This window comes from Mirounga leonina, unplaced genomic scaffold, assembly GCF_011800145.1.
Source record: "Mirounga leonina isolate KUSES-001 unplaced genomic scaffold, KU_Mleo_1.0 Mir_115, whole genome shotgun sequence".
NCBI classification, from domain to species: Eukaryota; Metazoa; Chordata; class Mammalia; order Carnivora; family Phocidae; genus Mirounga; species Mirounga leonina.
This window is the reverse complement of record NW_023270268.1, coordinates 104176332-104200371: the sequence shown is the minus strand read 5'-3', so window position 1 is coordinate 104200371 and position 24040 is coordinate 104176332. Positions and strand designations below refer to the sequence as shown.

The following is a 24040-nucleotide window of genomic DNA, read 5'->3' as shown; positions in this document are numbered from 1 at the left end:
GAGCGAGCCACCGTAATAGAAATCGGGGGCAAGCGGCTTTTAAACCCTGGCGAGGCTGGGTGGGCACCAAGAAATGGAAGTCCGCACCGAGAGGGCGACGGTAAAGCCACTGGAAAGAGGCAGTCGCGCGGGCCCATGCGGCGCGCGCGGCTCCTGGGTCTGCTCCCTATTGGCGAGAGTGGCCCCGGGGGCGGAGCCACGGGAAAGCCCCTCCTACTCGGGGGCCCAGGGACCAAGCGAGCGCCTCCCCCGCGAAGTGCCAGAGCCGGACTGGGTCTGCGACTCGGTCCTGCAGCGCCTCTAGGCTGCAGGTCGGTGCTCCAACCACCTGCTCGGCGCCGCGTCCTGGGAAGCGGGGAGGAGAGAGGAGGGAGGGGAGAAGAGGGAGGTGGGAGGGAGGAGGAGAAAGGCAGCTTACACACGCCTTCCAGTCCCTCCACTCCTAGCAGCCCGAAGACCGCTGCTGCCGCCGCCGCTTTCGCTGCTACCGCTCTGCCACCTGAGGAGACCGCCTGGACTCACCGCCCCTGTTGCCACCCTAGGCGATTCCTTTCTAGCACCGGGCTTTTTATGCACACTGCCACTACCATTATAATTATTATTCCAAGAGAAGGAGAATAACAGACCAGCCCAAAAGAACCACGTACACCTTTCCGAAACACTCAAGTGTCTCCAGGCAAGAGAGGGTCATCGGTGCCTGGAAGAGCAGCCCAGGGGCCAAGGGCAGGTGTTGAAGGAGAGGGAGGAAGAGTTGGGGCACTGCGTGGTGGGAAGTTGCTTGCGGCGGAGACCCCAAGGTCCAGCGCCCAGAGCCCAGGGGGGCCGTGTGTCTGGGAGAAGCCGCTGCCCCTGTGTTCGGACCTGCGAGCTCGCGGGCAGCGCGGGGCCGGGGACGACGCCCCCTCCTGCGGCGCGGACTCTGTCGGTGGCCCCCGAGGAGGAGGAGGAATATGGAATCGAAGGCGGGCCCCTCCTGCCGTCTAGTCTTCTGCCTCTTGATCTCCGCCGCTGTCCTCAGGCCAGGTGAGCAGGGGCCTCAGAGCAGCCCCAGGCCGACGTGGGCCGGGGGTAATTTCCTACGTCCCCGGCCAGGGCCTCGCACCTCCCGGGAAGTGCGCCCGGGCGTGTGGGGGAGGTAAGGGGACGGCGGTGCGGGCACAGAGCTGGCCCTGGGTTCAGTCACCTGTGCCGCACGTTTGGGCCCGGCCGGTTGGCTCAAGTTTGGGCAGGGACTGGGGGCATTGGGTAAATCTCCACGAACTTTGGGTGCTGACGGGGTTGGGGCTCCAGGGGCCCGTGAGGTTCGTCTGGTTCTCTCTCCTTCCCCCTGCGGCTCCCGCCTAGGTGGCGAGCCCTTGCCCTCTGACAATTCCTTCAGCCTCCGGATATCAAAGTCCACGTCACTGCGCTCGGGGCAGTTTTCCTTTAGCTTAGCTCGTTGGCAATGTCTGTCCGCACTTTTTCGCATTAAATCACTGGTAATTTCCCCTCGGTAAGAGGTGAAGAAGGGAGGGGTGGAAGAGAAAGGGAGGACTTTGATCACTCCCTTAAAAACCTACAGCTTAAATCATGGTTTGAACGCCCCCTCCCCCATTGTCTGGCTGGGTAGTGATTGTAGGGGTGAGTGGTGGTAGGCAAAGAACACAGCCTGAGCTGGAATCCAGGGTTCTGAGACCTTAGTGAGCGATTTGTGGATTTTTTAGGACCTGTGATTCAACCCCAGTTTTTAGTTATGTACTGAGCCTCAGAAGAAAAATAGGCAAAATCCCCAATAACTAAAATATCTAGTCGGGAATCCCTTTCCTACCCTAGGGACGGCCCCTGGGGCTGTCATCCTGAGACCCAGCGGTCGGCTGACGCGAGTTGGTCCTTACAGGGCATCTTTTATGTTCGCCGTCAGTTGATAGAGCATTAGGTTCATTTTATCGCTAGACTTGAGGATTTTTTGGAATTTTTTTCTCCCTTTGAAGTTTTATCTCTAGCCCTTCGTAGGTAATTTGCAAGTAAAAACTCCTACTTCCTGTTTTTTTTTTTCGGCTTCTGTTTATTCTTGTGCCCTTTTCTTTAGTTTTTGTTAAAGAAAGACTCACTTCCCTTTAGCATCTTTAATTTCTGCACATCCTTTCAGTTGTTGGCAAACTGAGGCCAAAAACAGAGGTTTGAAAGCCTCTGGATCTCTCCCAGGAAGAGAGGGAAAGTGAGGCTGGGGGCTAGAGTCTGAAGATCACAAGTGTTTGTGAACTGCTGCTACTGTGTCGCTAGTGGTGGTGGTGCGGGGTGGGGGGGTGCCCTCTCCGGATCTCTTTATGATAAAGTTACATTTCTGTGTGAGGTAATGAGCTCACCTGCAGTTCTGAGGCTAGAGAAAGAAGCCTCTGTGACAAATCTCTGGCTCTGGGGCGGAGCCTGTGAAACGCGAGTAGAACCGGATTTAAAGCAGGTGGGGTGGGGTAAGAACACCCGGTGGTGGGAAGGGGAGACCCCCTTGACTTTGGCACATTGTGTATTTCACTTTTTCAAGATCCCATTGCCCCATTTGGGAGGGAAGGGTACTCACTCTGGAGCCGAGGGGAGACGAGGGTTGATGGGGTGAGGTCGTTGGTAAAATGCAAAGATCCATCCTCCCACAGTTGGTTTTCAGTTTAACCCTCTCGTCATTTTGAGAGTGCAGTCTCACCTACACCCACACCCCGGGACCACTCGCACACGCCCAGTTCCCTTTTCCGTGCGGTCGCTCTGGGATTTATTTTCCGTTGAGCCACCTCGGGGGACAGATAATCCCTCACATTTAACTGCTAAAAAGGGAGAGGCTCCGCTTTCAGACTTCCTTCTACGGGATTCTTTTGGAGTGGCAAGCTCGCGTTTCCACCAGTACCCAGCTGCGCGCTTTCGGTGAGCGGGGAGTGTTCTCGCCGCGCTGCCGACCGCGGCTGATCTGAGGGTCAGAAATCTCAGACCCTCAGATCGGTGGTTTCCTTGAATTTATCGGGCTGGCATATGTGCGGAATTTTTGGTGCCATGTCACTGTGTTTTTTAAAAGAAAGGGTTGTGGCACTGAAAGCGCCTTGTCCAGACTCAGGACCCAAGTCCTGCAAGGGAAGTGCGCCTCCTTCGGAGCCCTCTGCATCGCTGAGCCCGGTGGGGCTGCAGTGCCAATGGCCGGCTTAACCAAAGAGACTAACTGACTTACCCGCCGGCAGCCCTTTATTTCCGGAGCACTTTTAGTAGTAATGTGTCGAGACCTAGAGAACAAAAATTCCAGTTGTGAAACTGTTCCTGAAGGTCTTTTGGTCTGTAGTTGCCAAGTAGTCATTGATATGGTTCAGGCATGACATGTTACCTGTTTTGAAGGGAGGAGGAGAATATGCACGAACCACAGAAACTGAATTCGGAGATAAAGGCAATGAAGTAAGTGCTCAGCATCCGAGGAAACAGGAATCTCATTATCCTTGTAGAAAGAGCGTCAGCCTGTGGTGACATTTTGCATTGCTTTAAAAATGCTTTCCTTGATTATTTGCAACAAGGAGGTGGGACCCTGCAGTTAACTGTTTCTTCTCATGGGTCATTTGTGTGCACCCCTCTCAGGAATTTTTCTTAATTTCTCACTGATACAAGGTTAATTCCAAGACATAAGCACACTTAAAGTTTCTCCCCCCCCCCCACCCCCCACAGTGGGATATTATGTTCTCAACACATTCAGTTTTACCTCAATAGGCCATGGGGAAAGCATCAACTCAAATAATGTCCTTGCAGACTGTCTGATGTGGGACTACCAAAATTTATTAATTTAAAAGCTGCAAACTGCTTAGTTACCAGTAAATATTGCCTTTTCCTTGATGATTTATTTAATCCAATAGCAATTTACAACTTAATGGGGTACTATTTTCGGTAAACTGCTTTTCTAGGCTTGGCTCAACATCATTCACCTTTGGACACTTGAGCAAGTTATTTCACATACTCGGACTTTGGCTCTCTCATGTGTAAGTAAAACAGTGGACTAAGGATCTATTCTCTGAGATCTCTTTAGATCAAAACTGTTTCTAATGACTTAAGGTAAAAAGCTGATTTGGGCAAGGCAGAGTCATTATCCAATTGTATTTTTCTAATGCTTTCAGACAGACTGAATGGATACAGTTCATATAAATTGCGTTGCTAGAAAATGTCAATGGAACCCAATTGCGAATTTTCCATCTTTTTTCCTACTTGTATAAATCCATTACAATATCTTGTGCTTAGTCGTCCAGGCCTGAACAGGGCTATTAAAAAAAAAAAAAAAAAAGTGTGATAGAGAGGAATTAGTATCTCACTGTCCTGGGAAAAGAAATCCCAACAGTGGGAAAGATTTTTAGGTCTCAAAAAACCCCATTAGGGTAACCCATCTCTCCTGGAAGATTACCTCTATTTAAACTGCATATATGTTTCCTAGAATGAAATGTAAGTGATCGTTGATGCTAATATGCTCATGTGACAAAGCCTGTGTGTACATCCTAAAGATGCCCCTAAACAAAATAGTTGGTTTTAAGCGCAATATAGAAGGAAATAGAAAATGATAAAGTTTTCCTGTGGTTTTAAAATCTATACAAATCCAAAATATTTTTGTGACAAAATTCCAAACTTTTCTGGACTTTTATCTAACTTATCTTTTTAAATAGAATTTTGGAAGAGAATGCTTGTTTGCTGTTAACTTATTAAAAAGAGGAAAATGAATAAAAACCTACTTTAATAGCCTTGAGTGTTACCAGAAATTATTATTTTTTTTTATTGGAGTCAGCACTCATGTGTTCAGTTTTCAGTTATGCCATATAAGAATGTTCTGACTTTGGGAAAGCTATTTTTCTGTTCCTTCTTATTTCCCATTTGTAAAATTCTCTTCCTTTGTAATGCATGGTTTTGATTTTGATGAAATTAGTAATTCCCTTGCTCAGCATTTTGAATTTTTCAACTAAAACATGCTATATTAATTAAGACTTTTATTATATTATTAATAGAAAAGCACTATTACATTTAATTATCATTGTGACCATTTTTTTTAAGTCAGGCAAAAATGTCTGTTTTCTTTTTTCTCCTTTTTCTTTTTTTCCCTCAAGTTTTCATGTCACTAAACATAGGCCTTTGTAAAATTGAGCACTAAGTTGTCTGCATAACTTGGTGTTAGATGGCAGTATTTTGTCATACAGTATCTTAAATGCTTTATAATCTCCTTGTCCCATAGTCTTAAACACATTTCTTTCTGTTCTGGCCATTTATTTAGAATAAAACATCACCAAAGAGCTCTAGCTCTCTAAAGCTGTTAACTCAAGCAGACACATGCATATATGTCCCAAATATGCAAGAAAGCAACATAGGTGCAGCTGTGATAAAATAGAATGTATAGGGCGCCTGGATGGCTCAGTTGGTTAAGTGTCTGCCTTCAGCTCAGGTCATGATCTCAGGGTCCTGGGATCCAGCCCCGCATCGGGCTCTCCTCTCCGTGGCAAGTCTGCTTCTCCCTCCCCCTCTCCTTCTGTGATCTCTCTCACTCTCGCTCTCTCTCAAATAAATAAATACAATCTTTTTTAAAAAAATTATTTATTTACTTATTTGACACAGAGAGACACAGCGAGAGAGGGAACACAAGCAGGGAGAGGGGGAGAGGGAGAAGCAGGCTTCCCGCCGAGCAGGGAGCCTGAGGCGGGGCTCGATCCCAGGACCCTGGGATCATGACCTGAGCTGAAGGCAGACGCTTAAAGACTGAGCCACCCAGGCGCCCCTAACGTATGTCTTTTATATTTAAGAAGAGGATATTATAGACTATTGGATGAGGTTAAATCCTATAGTTATTACAAGTATCCTATGGTGTACAAACTATTATTATATATTCGGAGTCACTGATATTTCCATCCAGTTGATTCTTTGTTTAAATAACAGAATTTATGTGCTTCCCTCCCCACCTTATTACTAGATGTAATATCATATATATTTCAGCTAGAACTAGTTCTAAATGTGCTGTGGTATTCAGTTTTGTTTTATGGTAACCTATTATCATAGTCCATTATTGTAGTGTGTGTTCCGAGAATGAAATTAGCTTTTAGTGTTTACTCTCTTATTTATCCAGTCAGTTCTCAATTATCCATTCCATTCAAGGGGAAATTGGTCCAACCCAAAACAATTCTAATCAAAGGATTACTTAATTCGACTTTGAGTTGAAGTATTTCAATGAGCATGCCTGTGTCTAAGAATTCATAGTATTGCAACATAATGAAACTAAACTGCAGGAGAATAGCTTAATCAGAAATTAGACCTCTGTCCACCTTCTCTGGCTTGTTAGCCAGCCCTGCCCACCCCCCCAACCTTTTTCCCCTAAAACTGCCTTCTCTATTACTCCATGAGCCATACATCCCATTATAGCCACGACAGTCCTGGTTTATCCTGATGTCCTGATTCAATTATTAATGGTATCTTATTTCACCCTCAAAAGTGCGGTTGGGATGACAAATTATATAGCCACCATGATTATTAATGACGTGCCTGTTGATATGTCTGTCTTAGACTACTTAACTATAAGTACTGTCATCCTGACAAAATGCATATTTCTAACCTTTTTTTTTAAATCAGGTACAATGAAATACCAATAAGAGGCCACAAGCCCTTTTAATGTCCAGTATAGGAGAGATGTGAGGTTGTATCCTGGAACCTTAGAATATTGTAGTGGGTGTAAAACATTAAGGATCCCGTATTTGGAATGGAAACCAAATTGACCTGAGATACCAAGAGAATAATGGTGTTTGAAATTCACCTGGGAGCTATACTTCTTATCTAGGGAAGGCTGATTTCAGTCTGATCCTGAAATTCCTTCTCAGCCATTTTGCACAATTCCCATTCTATTCTTCTTTGAGGTTTCTCAGTAGCTCCACTATTAATTGGATTTGAAAATAATTATCAGGGATACATATACAATTGAAGGAAGCTCTTAAGTCTTTTTGTACATGTAAGCTACAGTTGTGTCAGTTACAACTGGTGACCTGACTTGGGGCAGCCAACAATATGGCTAGGACAATTCGTGCCAAGACTGACTATTCCTAATTAGGCACCCATGTGTTATTTGGTCCATCTAAATAAGTGTTTCAGGTACTCAGAAAACCCCAAAAAGGAATTGAGGTAGGAAAGGTTGAGAGAATATTATCTAAGCACACAAAGTAAAGGATGCCGTGGTTTGGTCCTCACTAATAAGGCCGAATGAAGAGAGAGGGCATTGGTCACTGTGGCTAAAACTCTTGTCAGCACATTTCCGAGTATTTTCCCTAATGGTTGGAGGGTTTATGGGTATGGAATTTACCTAGTTCCAAATCAAGAAGAGAACATAAAAACATGTGTAGCTACTGTTATTAAATTTTGAACCATAGTATATCAGTTAACTAGGCTGTGTGATAGAGCACTCCAAAACATAGTGGTTTAAACAGCAACCACTTTATGCAGTTCATTATTTTGCATTCTGGCAACTTAGTCTGGAGAGTTGGGTGTTTTTCTGATTTTAGTTAGGTATCTTCGTTTTACTATAATTTGCTGCATGTCAGGCTAGGCAGTTTTGCTTCTGGGAGTTGGCTCGTCGTCATTCAGGAAAATTGACTCTTCTCCATGGTCTTTCATTCTCTAATAGGCTTCCCTAGACTTAGTCTCTTGGTGAAAGCAAGGTTCTAAGAGAAAGCAGAAATATGGAAAGCTTCTTCTGGCAAACCATCACTTCTGCCACAATCAGCTGGGGAAGACAAGTCCCAAGCCCAGCTCAAATTCAAGGGTGGGGAAATCATCTCCTCCTACTGAATGGAAGGAGCTAAAAAACTTGGCAAATAGTGTGGATAAACCCCAGGAGAGAGAATTAGTACCATTTTTGCAGTCAGTCAACCAGTGGGGGATATGACAGCAGCAAGTATCCTTACTTAGCCCCATATTCATTGTTTACACCTTCCTCTTCTAGATCCTATGAGAGAATATGAGAGATTATAGAGGCTCAAGCAGTGTCAATAAAACCACTATCCTATGGCTGAACCCTTATCGTCCCTGAAATAAAATTATGGAAAGTTTGTGTGTGTGTGTAGTACAGACTTATGGAGAAAGTATAACTTAAAAAAAAAAAACCAGGATAAGAGAAGGAAAGAGAAGAGAGAGAAAGGGAGGGAGGGAGAGGGAGAGAGTGCTAAGAGAGAAGATCTTAACTGTGTGGTGATGAGATGTTAACTAAACTTGTGATAATCATTTTGCAATATATACATATATCACTGTGTTGTATACCTAAAACTAATACAATGCTGTATGTTATTTTTCAATTAAAAAAGAGTATATATCTTTAGAATCCCAACAAGAGCATATGGGGATGCCCCTCCCTCATATTAATAGTACAGACTTATGGAGAAAGTATAACTTAAAAAAAAAAAAAAAACAGGATAAGAGAAGGAAAGAGAAGAGAGAGAAAGGGAGGGGAGGGAGAGGGAGAGAGTGCACACAATTTTGAAGGGTTAAAGGCATGCAAATCATGATCAGAAGTAAAATGTGATAGAAGAGGTATTGTTGGAAAAAATGAGAAATTGCCTTGGACGTTCAGCTGGTTCAGTTCTCTTATTTGACAGCTGAGATAGATAAAGCCAGAGGTTAAAAGATTACCTAAAATTCCATAGCAAATTAGCCAGTTTTTTGAGACAACAATGTTCTTAGTTTCATTTATGCCTAAACTCATAGATTCAAGGTTTGGAGGTATAAAGGACCTTAAAATTACTTAGATACTTGTCTAAGTGTCACATTGTTGGCCAGTCCAAGATTAAAACTCATTTAAATTAACTTGAAACTAAAATATCACTGTATGGTAACTAAATGGAATTAAAATAAAAACTTAAAATACTCATGGAAATTAGCCATTCAGCATATATAACAGCATTCAGTAATTGTTTATTGAGTGCTCAGTATGTGCAAAGCATTGTGCTTGGTGCTGGGAATACTGCAATAAAACTAACTACTAGACAGTTAAGGTCTTGTCACGCCAAGAAATTATGTTCTCTCTGGGAAATAGACATCAGTCAACTAATGATATAATTTGCTAGAAGTTTTGCTAGGTACTACAAGGACAAATAAAGAGCATTTTACATCAGAATGGCCAGACTTGGCCTGGACTTTAGGAAAAATTTGGCAACGTTCTTTCAGGAAGTAACATCTGAAGTATGTGCTGAGGAATAATCAAGCAGAAGATATGGGCTGAGAGAATGGCATGAGTTAAGATGTCAACATGGGAAGGAACATGGCTTCTAACTCCTGGAGGTCACCAGGAATTCTTTGAAGTCCTTCGAATACTTTTCCTATGATTTCCCTAATTTACTCACCGATTGAGGGGTTCAGAGAGGGTCTGTTTGATCTTATTCAAATACTCACATACAAGTAAATATTTGCATATATACTTCCCCCCTTTAAAAAAAAATCAAGTGGGAACATACTATACATGCCATTTTGTACCTTTCCTTTTCTACTTAACATCACATTTTGGAGAGTTAGCGATTACCCCATATCAGCACATATAGCTCTACCTCATTTTTGAAGGTGTTTTGGATTTTATTGTACACACCATTTAACCATTTCCCCAGTTCTTAGAAATGTAGACTGTTTCCAGTCTTTTTTGTTACAAACATGACTGTAGTGAACATCCTAATATATGTTCTTGTTCATATGTGCCATTACGTTGGTAGGAAAAGTCCTGAATGTGAAATTGCTGAGTCAAAGAATATGTGCATTTTTCATTTAGGAAGAAATTCTAAAATTACAGTTCAGAGAGTATATATTGTATTGTATATTTGGAAGCTGCTAAGAGAGAAGATCTTAAAAGTTCTTATCATAAGAAAAAATTGTAACTGTGTGGTGATGAGATGTTAACTAAACTTGTGATAATCATTTTGCAATATATACATATATCACTGTGTTGTATACCTAAAACTAATACAATGCTGTATGTTATTTTTCAATTAAAAAAGAGTATATATCTTTAGAATCCCAACAAGAGCATATGGGGATGCCCCTCCCTCATATTAATAGTACAGACTTATGGAGAAAGTATAACTTAAAAAAAAAAAACCAGGATAATAAGTTGATTCTTCTTTATTTAAAACTATGGGAAAAATGAGAATTATAAGAGTAATAGGCACACACATGCTCACATGTAAGGCAAAAGCTTTAGATAGTTTGGTGCTTAAATTTATGATGCATGTATTGGGGCTGAAAATGGGTGAAATAAGTGCATTTATAATGAATTATTATCATCGCTCTTTCTACATAAGATGGCTAACTTTTAGAACATGAACTGTGTAAATGTAAGTTCATATTTCCTTTCATTTTGGAAGATTCATACTCAATGGGATCAGATTAACTGAAACAGTGGATTAAGAGACAACAACGTGAGCCTTAAGAATAGTTGATATTGTTTTATATTACACAAATGGTTTCCAAATATTTGTGTTAGTTCATTGTAGGTAAATATACATTGTGTAGGCGGATTGACTAATGCCATTTTGTAAACCCTGCATAACAGGTCTTACTAAACAGATTCAGTTATTTTTAAGTAAGTCATATTTTAATTCTTCCAACAAGTGTGTTTTAACAGGCTCTTCAAAATTTTATCCACTTACTAGTGGATAAAAAGTATCATCTTCTGTAAATTTAGTGCCATTAAATATGTTTTACCCTGTAATTTTTAGACCTATTATGGAAAAGAGTAAAACATATTTTTATTGCAACTTCTATGTAAAAAATATAACAATATGTCTATGAAGAGTTTTCAACAAGTATGTGCTGAGAATATATTTTTTAAACAAGGCAACAAATATTCATGATGGAATTAACACTAGTATGCACAAACTAATTTCAAAAATAAAGCAGTTTCTGCCTAGCATTTAGTTTTAAATATTTCAACTTGTGGCATGTATACTTTATTCTGCAAGCATTTTCTCTACCTGGTGATAGCTATGACACTTCCCAAGAAAAATGCTTATGTTGGTTATAAGACATAGGTTTTATACTTTTGCAGAGATGGGCTTGGCTCTAAATATGAATAATGCTTTTGCTACCAGATCTAAGAGTAAAATGTAATACATATTTGGATTTACCCTGTTGGATTAATCCTTTACTCAACCCAACCCCAGTGGATGGTAATCTGGTTCTCAAATAGAAAATTTCTTTTGGAAATGACTGTTTAGTATGAGATAAATGGCTTTTCTTATCACACTAGAATGACAAATAAGTATCTGTTTATTAAAACAAAACCTGCATCTGCTCAGCTGTTTTTCTCTTTGCTGATAAGAAATATGTCTCCTTTCTAAAATAAATGATAAAACAATAAAAAAAGAGTAGAGTTTCAGGGTATGGTTTAGAGGTTATCATTTTTTAGAATTGATCCAAAATGTTTGGTTAGAAAGGATTTGAACTGCCTGAATAGTGATTTTATTGTAGATAGTACGGTTATACCTCTGTGATATTTAAAAAAAATAATTCTCTGCTTAATTTTTATGGAATGTCAGTGCTCACAGATTTCACAGACTATCAATACATAGCCTAGGCCCTATTGCACCAGAGTCCCAGGGCTTGGGTGGTGGATCTGAGCATTAGTTTGATTTTCTAGCTCTTGTATCTGTTTTCTGATTTGTAATATGAGGATAACAATATTACCAAGTTCATTTGATACAGATATCCCAATAAGGTAATGGAGTGTATAGCATTTCTCAGAGCCTGACACATAGTGGACTCTCAACCAATAATTGTTATGAATCACATTTTTTAGTAATCATAAAACTATAATAATGTCAGTTTATTCATACCAGAAAAATATGTGAAAATACCTCACTTTACTGATTGGAAGATATATTTCAGTTCCATCTAAGTGCATTTTGGGGGATTTCCATAACAAAGTTGGACTTCATATTCTTATTAGAATGTTTCATAGTCCCAATATCAGTCAAGCAATTTCAGTTTTATCAACTCAAGGAAAACAAACAAACAAACAAAAAAACCCCACAAATTGAAAATTACAATCTTAAATGTGATTCCTGGAAGCCAAAACTATTAAGAAAGAATATATACTCTAAAATTATAAGGACATCTGTAGTTTATAAAATTATCCTTAGAAATTGATATTGTGTATGTGTTTCTATAATTTGAAAGATACTAGACATTAGAAAGAGAAAAAATTTTACTATTATAATAATTTTGATAAAATTATGATTTTATATACAAGGCACATTTTCTCAACTATAATTCAATAGAGGGAGCTCCACTACTTTCCTTTTATGAATACTGTAGGGTGCTTCTGTTTATTATGATTTTCTGGTGGTGTCTAATTTAATAGTGAAATTATTAAGAATCTATAATTTGAATGTTAACAATATTTTAGAAATTGAGTAATATCCTTATTAATGGGATTCAAAAATGCTTCTACAAATAATATATGCTTTAAAATCCTGGTTTTTAGTTCTCTGTATCCTTTGGATAATAAATCCCTAGAAGAAATTAAAGTGGCTATACTCCCATAAAGCATACTTCACTCTAATGTAGCAAGGCATCAAAGGAGAACAAAGTTTATTTCCAATGATAAAATACTGAATTTTTTGATACTACTTTTGTGTTATCTATTAAATGGAAACAGCTATATATTTGAATAGGGGAGGAGAAATAGCTGGTATTTTTCTCAATTACTCTGCCTAGATTTTTTTTTTTTTTTAATTTAAATTCAATTAGCCAACATATAGCACATCATTAGTTTCAGATGTAGCATTCGATGATTCATCAGTTGCGTATAACACCCGGTGCTCATCACATCATGTACCCTCCTTAATACCCATCACCCAGTTACCCCATTCCCCCACCCACCTCCCCTTCCGCAACCCTCAGTTTGTTTCCCAGAGAGTCAAGAGTCTCTCATGGTTTGTGTCCCTCTCTGATTTTTTCCCATTCAGTTTTCCCTCCCTTCCCATATGATCCTCTGCACTATTTCTTATATTGCACGTATGTGTAAAACCATATGATAATTGTCTTTCTTTGATTGACTTATTTCACTTAGTATTATACCCTCCAGTTCCACCCATGTCGATGTAAATAGTAGGTTATTCATCCCTTCTGATGGCAATGCCTAGATTTTTAACCAAATGATTATAGATTTCTACATGGAACCAGTCTACACTCACATCTTTCTCTCTTTTTTATTTTCCCAACTATCCCCTTGATTCAGATAACTCCAACTATATTTTCAATTCAAGTTGATCCATCACCTGTGTGTGACCATGACAATTTATTTACCTTTTATGAGATTCACTTTTGTCATGGAAGTACTGTATCATATGATTTCCAAGAGCTTTGAAGCTTAAAAATTCTAAGATTCAAAATTATACATTGACTTAGAGAAATTTGTATAGGTTTGAATTGATGGAAAGCAATATTGGAGGTCCAATTAAAAAAAAAACATTTAAAATGATGATCCCTATTTATTTTTTTATTCAAAATGGAAATTATTTTGTTGAGTTTTGCAGAAAATTGTATAATCCCACACATTAGACCTCCTAATTTATTACTAAAATGCTATGAGTTAAAGAAATGGCCCAGTTCTCTGGCATATTTAAGAATTGCCAACCCAGTGACAGCTTTTAAACATTTCATCTTGAAATAAGATGTGCTGTTAAGAGAGCAGCCTGGGGATTGAGGCCTGTAGCTTACTCATTATAGTTTTAAGGATTCTTTTAAAGTAAGTAATTGTTTTATTGTGCTTACTTTCCATTATAGATTAGAGTTTGAGAATGTGGTTCTGGAGCCAGATTGTGTGGTTTTGAAACCCATGTCTCTCGTCTCCACCTAAGAATCAGGGTGACATTGGGCAAATGGCTTAACCCTTCTCCTGTCCTAACCTGTGCAGTAGGGATAAGCTCATTCAACAGTGTGATTGTCAAATAATAAGCTTTCTATAAATTGTTAGTATTATTCAATTATTTAATCTCAGTTAATCTTTCCACCTTCCCCAAAATATGATTATAAATCCAATTTACTCCCATGAGTACATAAAAAAGAGCGGCCTCAGGTTGTTCAAAATTATAAAATTGCCAGTTATAGCTCCTTTTCACTACACGTTTTTTCCCCTCATTCAAGAAATGGCGTATGAATGACAGGGACATCATATTATTTTTTGGGTATAGCCTTGAATCTCCTCACTTTATAACACAAATAAGTCATCCACAAATTTCCAAACTTTGTTCACTAATTAGAAGTATCATATTCATTATGACATAATTCTCATCTGATAATGAAACATCATTGCATTGCAATTCTGAGGTTGAAACCTAAATTTAAAGGTAAATTTAAAGGTGGAAATGAGACACCTTGCAGGCTGTTGTTCACAGCGTCTGAGAACATATTGTTGTTTTAGGTCATTAGTGTAAGTAGGCGAGAGGTAACTTAGGAATATGAAAGCATGTGTGTTTAAAAGACAGGTATATGTAGATTCTGTGGATTCAGAGTAAAATAGAGCATGGTGATGTAATATTTTAAGGAAGTAAAAAATAAGCACAGTCAATGGATTTTTCAAACTTCAGTCTAGCCCTTCTCTAATCTCTTCTCCCCTCTGCCTCTAAAATTATATAAGATGAATAGATTCCTGCTCTGCTTAAGATAAGTCTGTGGCTCCCCATTAGAATGAGGATAAAATACAAAATTGGTTAGCATAGCATTAAAGGTTCTAGTTACATTTTTCAACACAGTCTTTCCTGGAATTCCATGCCCCAGCCATACTTCTAAATGTACCATAGCCTTCTTGTTCCCTGTCACTGTCTTATTCTAGAACACTCTCTGTCACACCCTCTCCCATCGCCCTTTTTTTTTGCCTGAATAACTAGTATCCCCATCCTTCAGAACAGAATTTAGATTCCATCTCCTCCAAAAATTCTTCCCCGATCTTTGTAAAGTGTCCATCCTCTGTAGTTTCAGAGCTCACTTCACTTATTGCCTGTTTATTCTTGCCATTCTTCCCTTGGTTTGAGATCCTGCAGGCAGGGGCTGTCTTTTTAATCTTTTTTTTTTTTTTTTAAGATTTTATTTATTTATTTGACAGAGAGAGACACAGCGAGAGAGGGAACAGAAGCAAGGGGAGTGGGGGAGGGAGACGCAGGCTTCCTGCCGGGCAGGGAGCCTGATGTGGGACTCGATCCCAGGATCCTGGGATCATGACCTGAGTCGAAGGCAGACGCTTAACGACTGAGCCACCCAGGCGCCCTTTAATCTTTTTTTAACTTCGTGTCTGCTGATATATAACATATCCTCAGAACATATATGATGATTGAATAAATGGATTAATAAAAATTAGAAATCTTGATTAATGAAACTTATTTAAAATTGCAAATACATTCACATATGAATAAGAAATATTTATAGTGAGGTAAACTTTCAGTTGCTTTTAGAAACTTAATTCGAGAATGATAAGTCTCCTGAATTATGGTTCTCAACAAAACCCACAAAAACATTTGCCATAGTCTACTCAAGCTATACAGATGAAGTATAAAAGGAAATGGAATTGAGTTAGTATCTATTCAAAGATTTCCATGCTTATGGTTTGGAAGAACCAATATTGTTAAAATATCCATACTACCCAAAGCAATCCTCAGATGTAATGCAATCTCTATCAAAATACCAAGAACATTTTTCACAGAACTAGAACAAGTAATACTAAAATTTGTGTGGAACCACAGAAGATTCTGAATACCCAAAACAATCTTGACAAAGAAGAACAAAGCTTGAAGTATCATAATCCCAGACTTAAAGATCACTACAGAGCTGTAGTAATCAAAGCATTATGGTATTGCAGCATTATTTACGACAGCAAAAATATGGAAACAACCCAAGTGTCCATCCACAGATGAATGGATAAAGAAGATGTGGGGTGTATATATCTATATCTATCTATATGAATATTACTCAGATGTATAAAGAATGAGATCTTGCCATTTGCAGCAACGTGGATGAACCTAGAGGGTAGAATGCTGGGTGAAATAAGTCAGACAGAGGAAGACAAATACCATGAGATTTCAACTCATATGTGGAATTTAAAGAAATAAAACAAATGAACAAAGGGAAAAAGAGAAAACCAAAAATCAGACTCTTAAAATACAAACTGGTGGTTGCCAGAGGGGAGGTTGAGGGAAGGGATGGGTAAAATAGATAAAGGGGCTTAGGAATACACTTATAGTGATGAGCACTGAGTAATGTATAGAATAAAAGAAGCTGGAGGAGGAGGAGAGGGAGAGAGGAAAAGCAAAAAGGTGGGAGGAAAGAAGGAAGAAAAAGAAAAAGAAAAAAAAAGAAAGAAATGGAAAAATGGAATTGAGTTAGCCTAGTTTTTCTTCCAGGTGCCAATCCAGGCTAACATAAAATAAAAACTTTGATAACTTTGTTCCTCTAGAGCTTCTATAAACATTGAACATTAAATGTAAGATCATCCAGAGAAATATAGAAATTAATTTAAACTAACTTATTTTTAAAACTGTAGGTTTTTCTAGGATAACTGTAAGGATACCTTCTCAATAGGCAGTACATGAGAGGTAATATTTTTATTTCTCTTATTTTTAATTCTTAAATTAAACCGGTGGAGCAGGACATTTTCCAGAATATGGCAAAAAAAGTATAGAAAAGATTTCATGAGAAAGTTAACCAGTCATGCAGGCAAAATTTAATATATCTATACCACAGAAAATACATGTGTATTGTGGGTCATCCCTTGAATGCTGTTAACAGTAAAATATTAGAAATAATTTAGAGAAAGTCTGGTATTACTTTTGCAAAAGCATTTTCTATTGAAGAATTTTTAAAATTCAGACACAAACCCAAGAAAAATTCATGAAAAAAATGGAAATACTTTATTTTTACTGCAAAACAAAACTTGTGTTCCTGCAACTAACATATCATTTTAAGAAATAGGCCATTACTGATTTTTAAAAAAAGTTCAGAATTGGAGTTAAAACTGTATCTCATTATTTGATGGTACTTGATAGATGAAAATGTAATAATTTTAAGTCTGATGCCTCTTCCCTGGGCAAAATAATTTTAATTTCTATAATCTTTTTATTTAAAGCTTTTTTCAGAGTTCTTGATTTATTTCTTGCCTTACTTTGTATTCTTCCCAGTTACTCTGAATTTTAACATCTTTATCCTGGTTTTATTCTCTCATGCCTCATAAAAAATCCTTTTAGGAATTTTTTACTTAAGTCTTATAGTCAGGTTGTCTCCTGAGTTCCCACCCAGAAATTTTTATATTTTTCTAATATAAATTTATATATTTATATATCTATATATTTAGCATATATTTAATTTAGTATATATTTAATATATATTAAATTTATATATCTATATATTTAAATTTATATATCTATATATTTTCTAATATAATATGTTATAAGAGTACATATCCAGATAAACCAATATAAATCTAGCACATTGTGGCAGATGTGCTACAATAAATGGCAGATCCCATTTATTGAAAACCTTTTATACTACGTATATAATAGTACTTCACAAAAGAATTACCGATACATTTGTATAGCCAATTTTAAGTTTGACAACTGTACTTTTTTAGTTTTTTAATTATAAAATCAAATCTCACATTTAGCCTTTTCAATATAGGACTTTGAATGCAGTATAGCATATGCATCAAAAAGTAGTCAGAGTAAAGGTATTATCAAATAAAAGCCAAGGAAATGGAACTTTCTCTTTCTTCAAATATGTAAAACTGGTTAGGCCATATCAGTGACTTGTCAAGAGTCTGGATTAATCAAATAGTCTACATGACGATTAATTTTTTTTTTTTTTAACCACTAGAAAAAATGTTGTCCATTCCTATGACAAATATTGCCTGGATTCTTGGATTCTTGGCATCTAATATAGGTTTCACATTAACAGTATATGACCCCAAAAAATGGCCCAACAAACATGTAAGACAATATATAAGTAAGTGAGTTCTCCATTTTCAATGGAAACAGGGTTCAGGGTTAATGTGGTGAAATAATTTTCATCATCAACAAGCCTTATTTTATTCTGTGTAAATAGGTTTAAAAAGTTAAGTTTTATGGTAAAGGATGTGATCACAGGAAAAGTGAGTATTCTGTAACAGGAGAGGACAAGTGATGTTTAAGAGGAGAGATTGTTCTGCTGAGGAAGGTACAAGAGGGAATGAGAGGACCTCTCTACAGAAAGAAGAGAAAGACGAGACCTGGAAATTAGCATGAAAGGGAAATGGCTATTAAAAAAAAAAAAAAGATACTGCCACAGATTATAATTATGTGGATCAGTAGCATTATACTATAAAAGAGTTTTTCTTTTTCTGCTTTGCTGATAGCTGATAATATATTCTAGTAATTCCAAGTTTGGATCTCTCCTGTTAGTAACAATCACTAAATTTCTTTTATCTTGAAGGGGGAAGAGCAATGGCTTTCTAGAAACTTCTTACAGAGAAATTTTGATGCAAAGCTCTCTTGAAATCCTGAGAATTCTGACCAAATTTAGCAGTGCTTGTCAAAGTCTGCAATGTGAATTCATGATTCTTTATCAAAGTTTAGGAATCTGAATGGCATTAGTTTGCTATAAACTGAAGTTGAATTAAGGAGTGGTAGGGAATATCATTTAATAATAAAATTAAGTAAATATACAATGTGCCTATCAGTTTCCAACTGAGCATATGTGTGTATACTGTGGGGAGTGCAGAAGGCTTGTCTATACAGGTTCATGCCTCAGCTAGTGAGAATGTAGGAAGACAGTGTTTTTGAAATTCCTTCCCTACTGATGGATAGAGCATATATTATTAATATACTATTGAATGATCTGCTCTAAATCCAGGGATCAGTGTGCCTGAGGTAAACTTGAGCATTGAGCTTCTCCTGCCCTTTACCCAAACAGTGAGGCTAGGGCTGGAATAGAGTTTACTTCCCAAGTTTGTAGAGGAAGTTAAAATTAGAGAAATGAGTGTAAGAGAGAGATAAGTGGGTGATTACTCAAATTCTAGGAAGGGAAGTCTGATGACTGAACAAATTTGAAGGAACAAGAAATGGTTATTGGAAAAGCAGATTTAGGAAAACAAAAATGAACCAGTGAAATGTCTGGTTAGAACAGGTGCTTGTGCATCTGTTTGGAATCAACTGCACAATGGTTCATTCATGGGCCAACAGAATAGAAATATTCAAGGCCAGCATAAAGTAGAAATTTGGTCCTAGTCACCAGTTCTTTTCCTTGGTTTATTCACAAATAGAGCCCAATAAAATCCATGTTCATTGGCTAGGGACATTATTTCCCATGCTTAGATTTTGCAAGACTTCCCCTCACACCCTACCTTCCTACCCCTTTCCTCATATTCCCTACCCCTAGATATTGACTCTGTTTCCTGACAGACCTAGACTTGACCTGTCATCACATTAAAGTAAATATATTTATATTTATCTTTACCTGCTTACTCAGTGAGTCCACAACTCACTGAGTTTTTTTTCTTTAAAAAATTAAATTCATGTGGAAGGGTATGTTTTATTTTTTCCTATCGAGTTAGGCACATTTTTGAGAAGCATGCTTGCTCCTCACAAACAAAGCTCTAATTCAGGAACTACGAAATGGTTAGAATCATTTCTTCTTCCAGCACAGTCTCCAGTGTTTAGAATGCTACCCTTCTGAACTTAAATCCTTTAATTTGAAAACAAACATCAAAGGTACTGTGAGCAAGTCACACAATAAACATGGATTTTCTCAATAGTTTGAATCTCACTCTGGTTAATAGCATATTAAGTGTTAATGATATTTCAAACTGACAAATTTTGAGTTTTGACTCCTCTTTTTACACCAGGTCATTTTTAAAATAGAAATTTAGAGATTTCTTCATAAGAGAAATAGAGTAACAGAAGTACTTATATTTTCCACAGCAGTATTTAGTAGTCAAACAGGCTGAGCTTCCAAATGAGTTTGCTATAGGAACGGCAGGCGGAAATAAAAATAAAATAGGCTTCTCCACCCACAGAAAGAAAAAAAAAAACAACCCAAGAAACCATCAAACAAAGCCCAGAAACAACTTCAAGCATAAGATCATCTTTTACTTTACTTTTTTGTTGGTTATTTACTTTGCCTTCTGGAAATATTGCACAATCTATTAGCTTTTTCTCTTTGGATGTTGCAGGATACAAAATGTACTACTAACTTTTAAAAATAAACACTGATTCTCATAACAGAACCAGTGAGGACTTTTTAACCACATAACTGCATTGTTCAATATAGTTGCTTCACAAATAAATAAAATAAAATGAAAAAAAAAAAAGTTACAGAAAACAGGGCCCATTCAAACAGTCCATACCCTGTACTAACTTACTATTTTGTGATTAAACTCGAAAACATTTAATGGTGAGTGTTGGTTTATCACTGTTGAATCAATAGCAGTAACCAGGACCAGGAACTTTCCTTCTCAGTGAGGTCTGATTGCCAGTGAGCTTTGGCAGATGAGGCAGATGACTGGAGAGGGAATGTGAGCCCCAGGTTTCAGTTCTGCCTTTGTCAGCAGCCCTGAAATTTTGGTTAGTCACTTCTTATTTCTGCTTTCTGTTTCTTTGTTTATTCAAGGATGATATTGGGTTAGAACTGAGTGGGCGTCCTTCCATGTGATTATGAGTATTGTGTGATTTTATTCCACTGCCAAATAAAAGTGATCTTTGCATTGTGTCTTTTTGTATGATTTATACTTCTTTTGTTCTCATCAGTATGCTCAATTAAGAGCTAGCCATGTTAACATTTTCCAGATTGAGATTCCCAGTCACAGTGGACCATAAATAAAATAATTGAGCCATAGAAATAAAAAAATACAATATAGGCAAGTGTTAACAGAATGTGAAATTATGATAGACAAAGAGGCATACAACTTGTACTTTACTCAACACTGAACAAACTTATTTTGTTTGTACAGTATTATATTTGTATGTACAGTATTATATTTCATTTCAGTCTCCTTATTTTAAATAAAGATAGAGAAGTTGAATTTGGTTCATTAGAAAAACAATACAATTGATTAAACCTTGTACAATATAGGTGCTGTGAAGAAGGGTCTGAAGAAGGAAGGGGGAGAGGTGAATTAATAGCTGTGATGAGGATACTGATCCTTGAGTTCCTGTCTCCATAGACAGCAATAATAACAATAGTAACAACACAGGATTCAACTGCTGAAGGAAAAAGCTGGTTCCTCGATTTTGAATTTGCTACTTTTGGACAAGACTCAGAAACTACTATCTCTGATAGTGTTACAAAATGTTACAGCCACTTGTCTGTCTGGGATTTTTATATGTATTCCATACTCTAGTCAGAGATTTTCTGATGTCTCTTTCAAATTAGAGATGAGTATGAAAGGATAATAAATGTGTTGATAAATGCTTTTTCTTATTTGTAACGTGATAGGAAGAAACTAGCTTATTTGGTTCAAATGTTCTATGATCTTTGAGTGTTGGGATGTTGAATCTAAACCTTGGCTTAATATTGGATTATAGAAATATTCTTCTAGGAAAACCTATTTTAGCTTAAGACATCAGGCTTTTCTTTTTTTTTTCTTTTAAAATATAAAATGGGTATATTTTGAACTTAGTAATAGGATTCCCATTTGGGAATGGGTTCTAACCACACCCTGTGGGTCTTTTGTTCTTGAGGGCTCAAAGTCCTGTGACTTTATAGTCAAGATTTAGAGACTATAAATTAAATGATTATGTTAAGGATTTTGTGAAAGAAAAGAGGATGAATAACTGAAATAAATTACTTAAGTACGCAAGTTATGTGGTGTTTCTGTCAATTTCCTTATCTGTAAAATGAAAGGAATAATAGTAATTAAATCAGAGGTTTGTTGAAAGAACTAAGTGAGATAATCTTTGTAAAGTGATTAGCGAAATGAATGGCAAATAGTACAGGCTTTGGAAATGTTAACTGTTATTATTATTGCCATTATTGTCAACATCTTGAACTGAAATTTTTTTTTAAAGATTTTATTTATTTATTTGAGAGAGAGAGAGAGAGCACAAGTGGAGAGGCAGAAGGAGAAGCAGACTCCCAGCCAATCAGGGAGCCCAATGTGGGGCTCAGTCCGAGGGTCCCAGAAGCATGATCCCAGATGAAGGCAGATGCTTAATGGACTGAGCCACCCAGGTGCCCCTAAACTGAATATTTTAATATACTGTACCTTCCAAGAGAAAGTTCAAATATGACACATATTCAAGTATAATAGGAGAGAGGAAAAAGTTACCATGTGAAGTGGAAAATTATCCCACTACTTTTCTCTATTATTTTTTATTTTTTCTATTTTTTCTCTATTCTTATTAAAAATATAAGGTGGATGGGGCTCCTGGATGGCTCAGTTGGTTGAGCCCCCAGTCTTGATTTCGGCTCAGGTCATGATCTCAGGTAGTGGTGGGATGGAGCCCCCCATTGGACTCCACGCTCAGCACAGAATCTGCTTGAGATTCTCTCTCTCACTCAATTAATTTGTATTTAAAGATTTTATTTATTTATAAGGTTGAATAGTAAGAAGAGAGGGGTGGCGGGACAATATGTATGGTGTGCTCATTTGTATGAAAATGTATTTAAACAGAGATAATCATTTAACATGCTTGTGTATGCATTGATATTTTCTCCTGAAAATTATACAAGAAGCTTTAATGTGGCCATCTGTAAAAGGAGAGAGTGGGGATAGGAGATAGGAGGGAAGCCTTTTTTAAAAACTATATACTCTTTTTTAACTAGATCATTCTTCCTGTGATGTGACACTATTTATAATGTGCAGATTATTTTTATTTATTTTATTTTTATTTTTTTTAAAGATTTATTTATTTATTTGAGAGAGCGAGAATGAGAGAGAGAGAGTACATGAGAGGGGGGAGGGTTAGAGGGAGAAGCAGGCTCCTCGCTGAGCAGGGAGCCCGATGCGGGACTCGATCCAGGGACTCCAGGATCATGACCTGAGCCGAAGGCAGTCGCTTAACCAACTGAGCCACCCAGGCGCCCGTGCAGATTATTTTTAAATGAACTACTAGTGGGAAGATAATTGTAACAATGATGCTGTTACCAAAACTGTCAAAGAGATACACTTCCCAAGTAGTAATTTACTTATTTTGAATTAAGAAGTTAGGACGTTTAATTACATACAGTGCTATCCATGATTATGAAATTTTAGAATACCAATTATACTTATTTTTATATGTTTCTTGCTTCTGTTTCCCTTTCTTTGGCACATGAAAGTTTTTTTATTTATTGTAGTAAACCTACGAACATATTGGCATTAAAATGATCCTTCATGTTTATTAGCATTTAAAGAAATATCAGTCCACATTTAAGTTTAAATCACATTTAAGATGAGATTGCAGAGTTTGCTTGCTGATTGGTGTTTTGAACTGATTTGCAAATGTAAAATTGTAAGCCTATTTGATTACTTGTGAAAGATTGCTCAAACATATCATTAACAGATTTACACCTGTGATAACAAGCAAGTGAGTATGAGAAGAAAACATAACAATGAAAGGAATTTAAATTTTGTATCAGTAATAATTTTTTAATACAAAGGTTATTGAACTATGTTTAATGGAATAGATTACTTTAGCAGCTGGTGGCATAGTAGTCCCAGAAAAATGTTTCCCAAATTCTTGGGATCCCAATAATGAGGCCATGATCAAATTCATCTGTGAAATGGTGTATATTTATACATACTCTTGGAATTCACAATGCAAGTAAGCTTTGCTCATTCCTGATGTAAAGAAGTTTGTTTAACATTGTTTAATCTGATATCTAATTGGAGACATTTGGGGAACCAGTGTGTAGGAAACATTACTGTAGTCATGTCTACAAATAAAATACATTATATTAATATATTACACAAATGAAACATATTATCCAGATTTAGGATTATTTAAATTCTAGAATCTTCTAGAACTATATTTCTGCATTATAAATAAAAATACAACAATAAAGAAGAACAAAACAAACCTACTATTCATTTCTATGAAAATGCATG

The 24040-nt window shown here is 37.4% G+C and overlaps 1 protein-coding gene across 2 annotated transcripts in view; it reads left to right on the top strand.

Moving 5' to 3' along the window:
* The first annotated feature begins 371 nt into the window (after positions 1-371).
* Positions 372-24040, top strand: part of ALCAM (activated leukocyte cell adhesion molecule) — a 217034-nt gene continuing 193365 nt past the window's right edge. For both annotated transcript variants that reach the window (XM_035000240.1, XM_035000239.1), the window contains exon 1: positions 372-1023. In XM_035000240.1, the coding sequence (XP_034856131.1) occupies positions 951-1023 (73 nt within the window). In that variant the 5' untranslated portion in view covers positions 372-950. The remainder of the gene's footprint in view (positions 1024-24040) is intronic.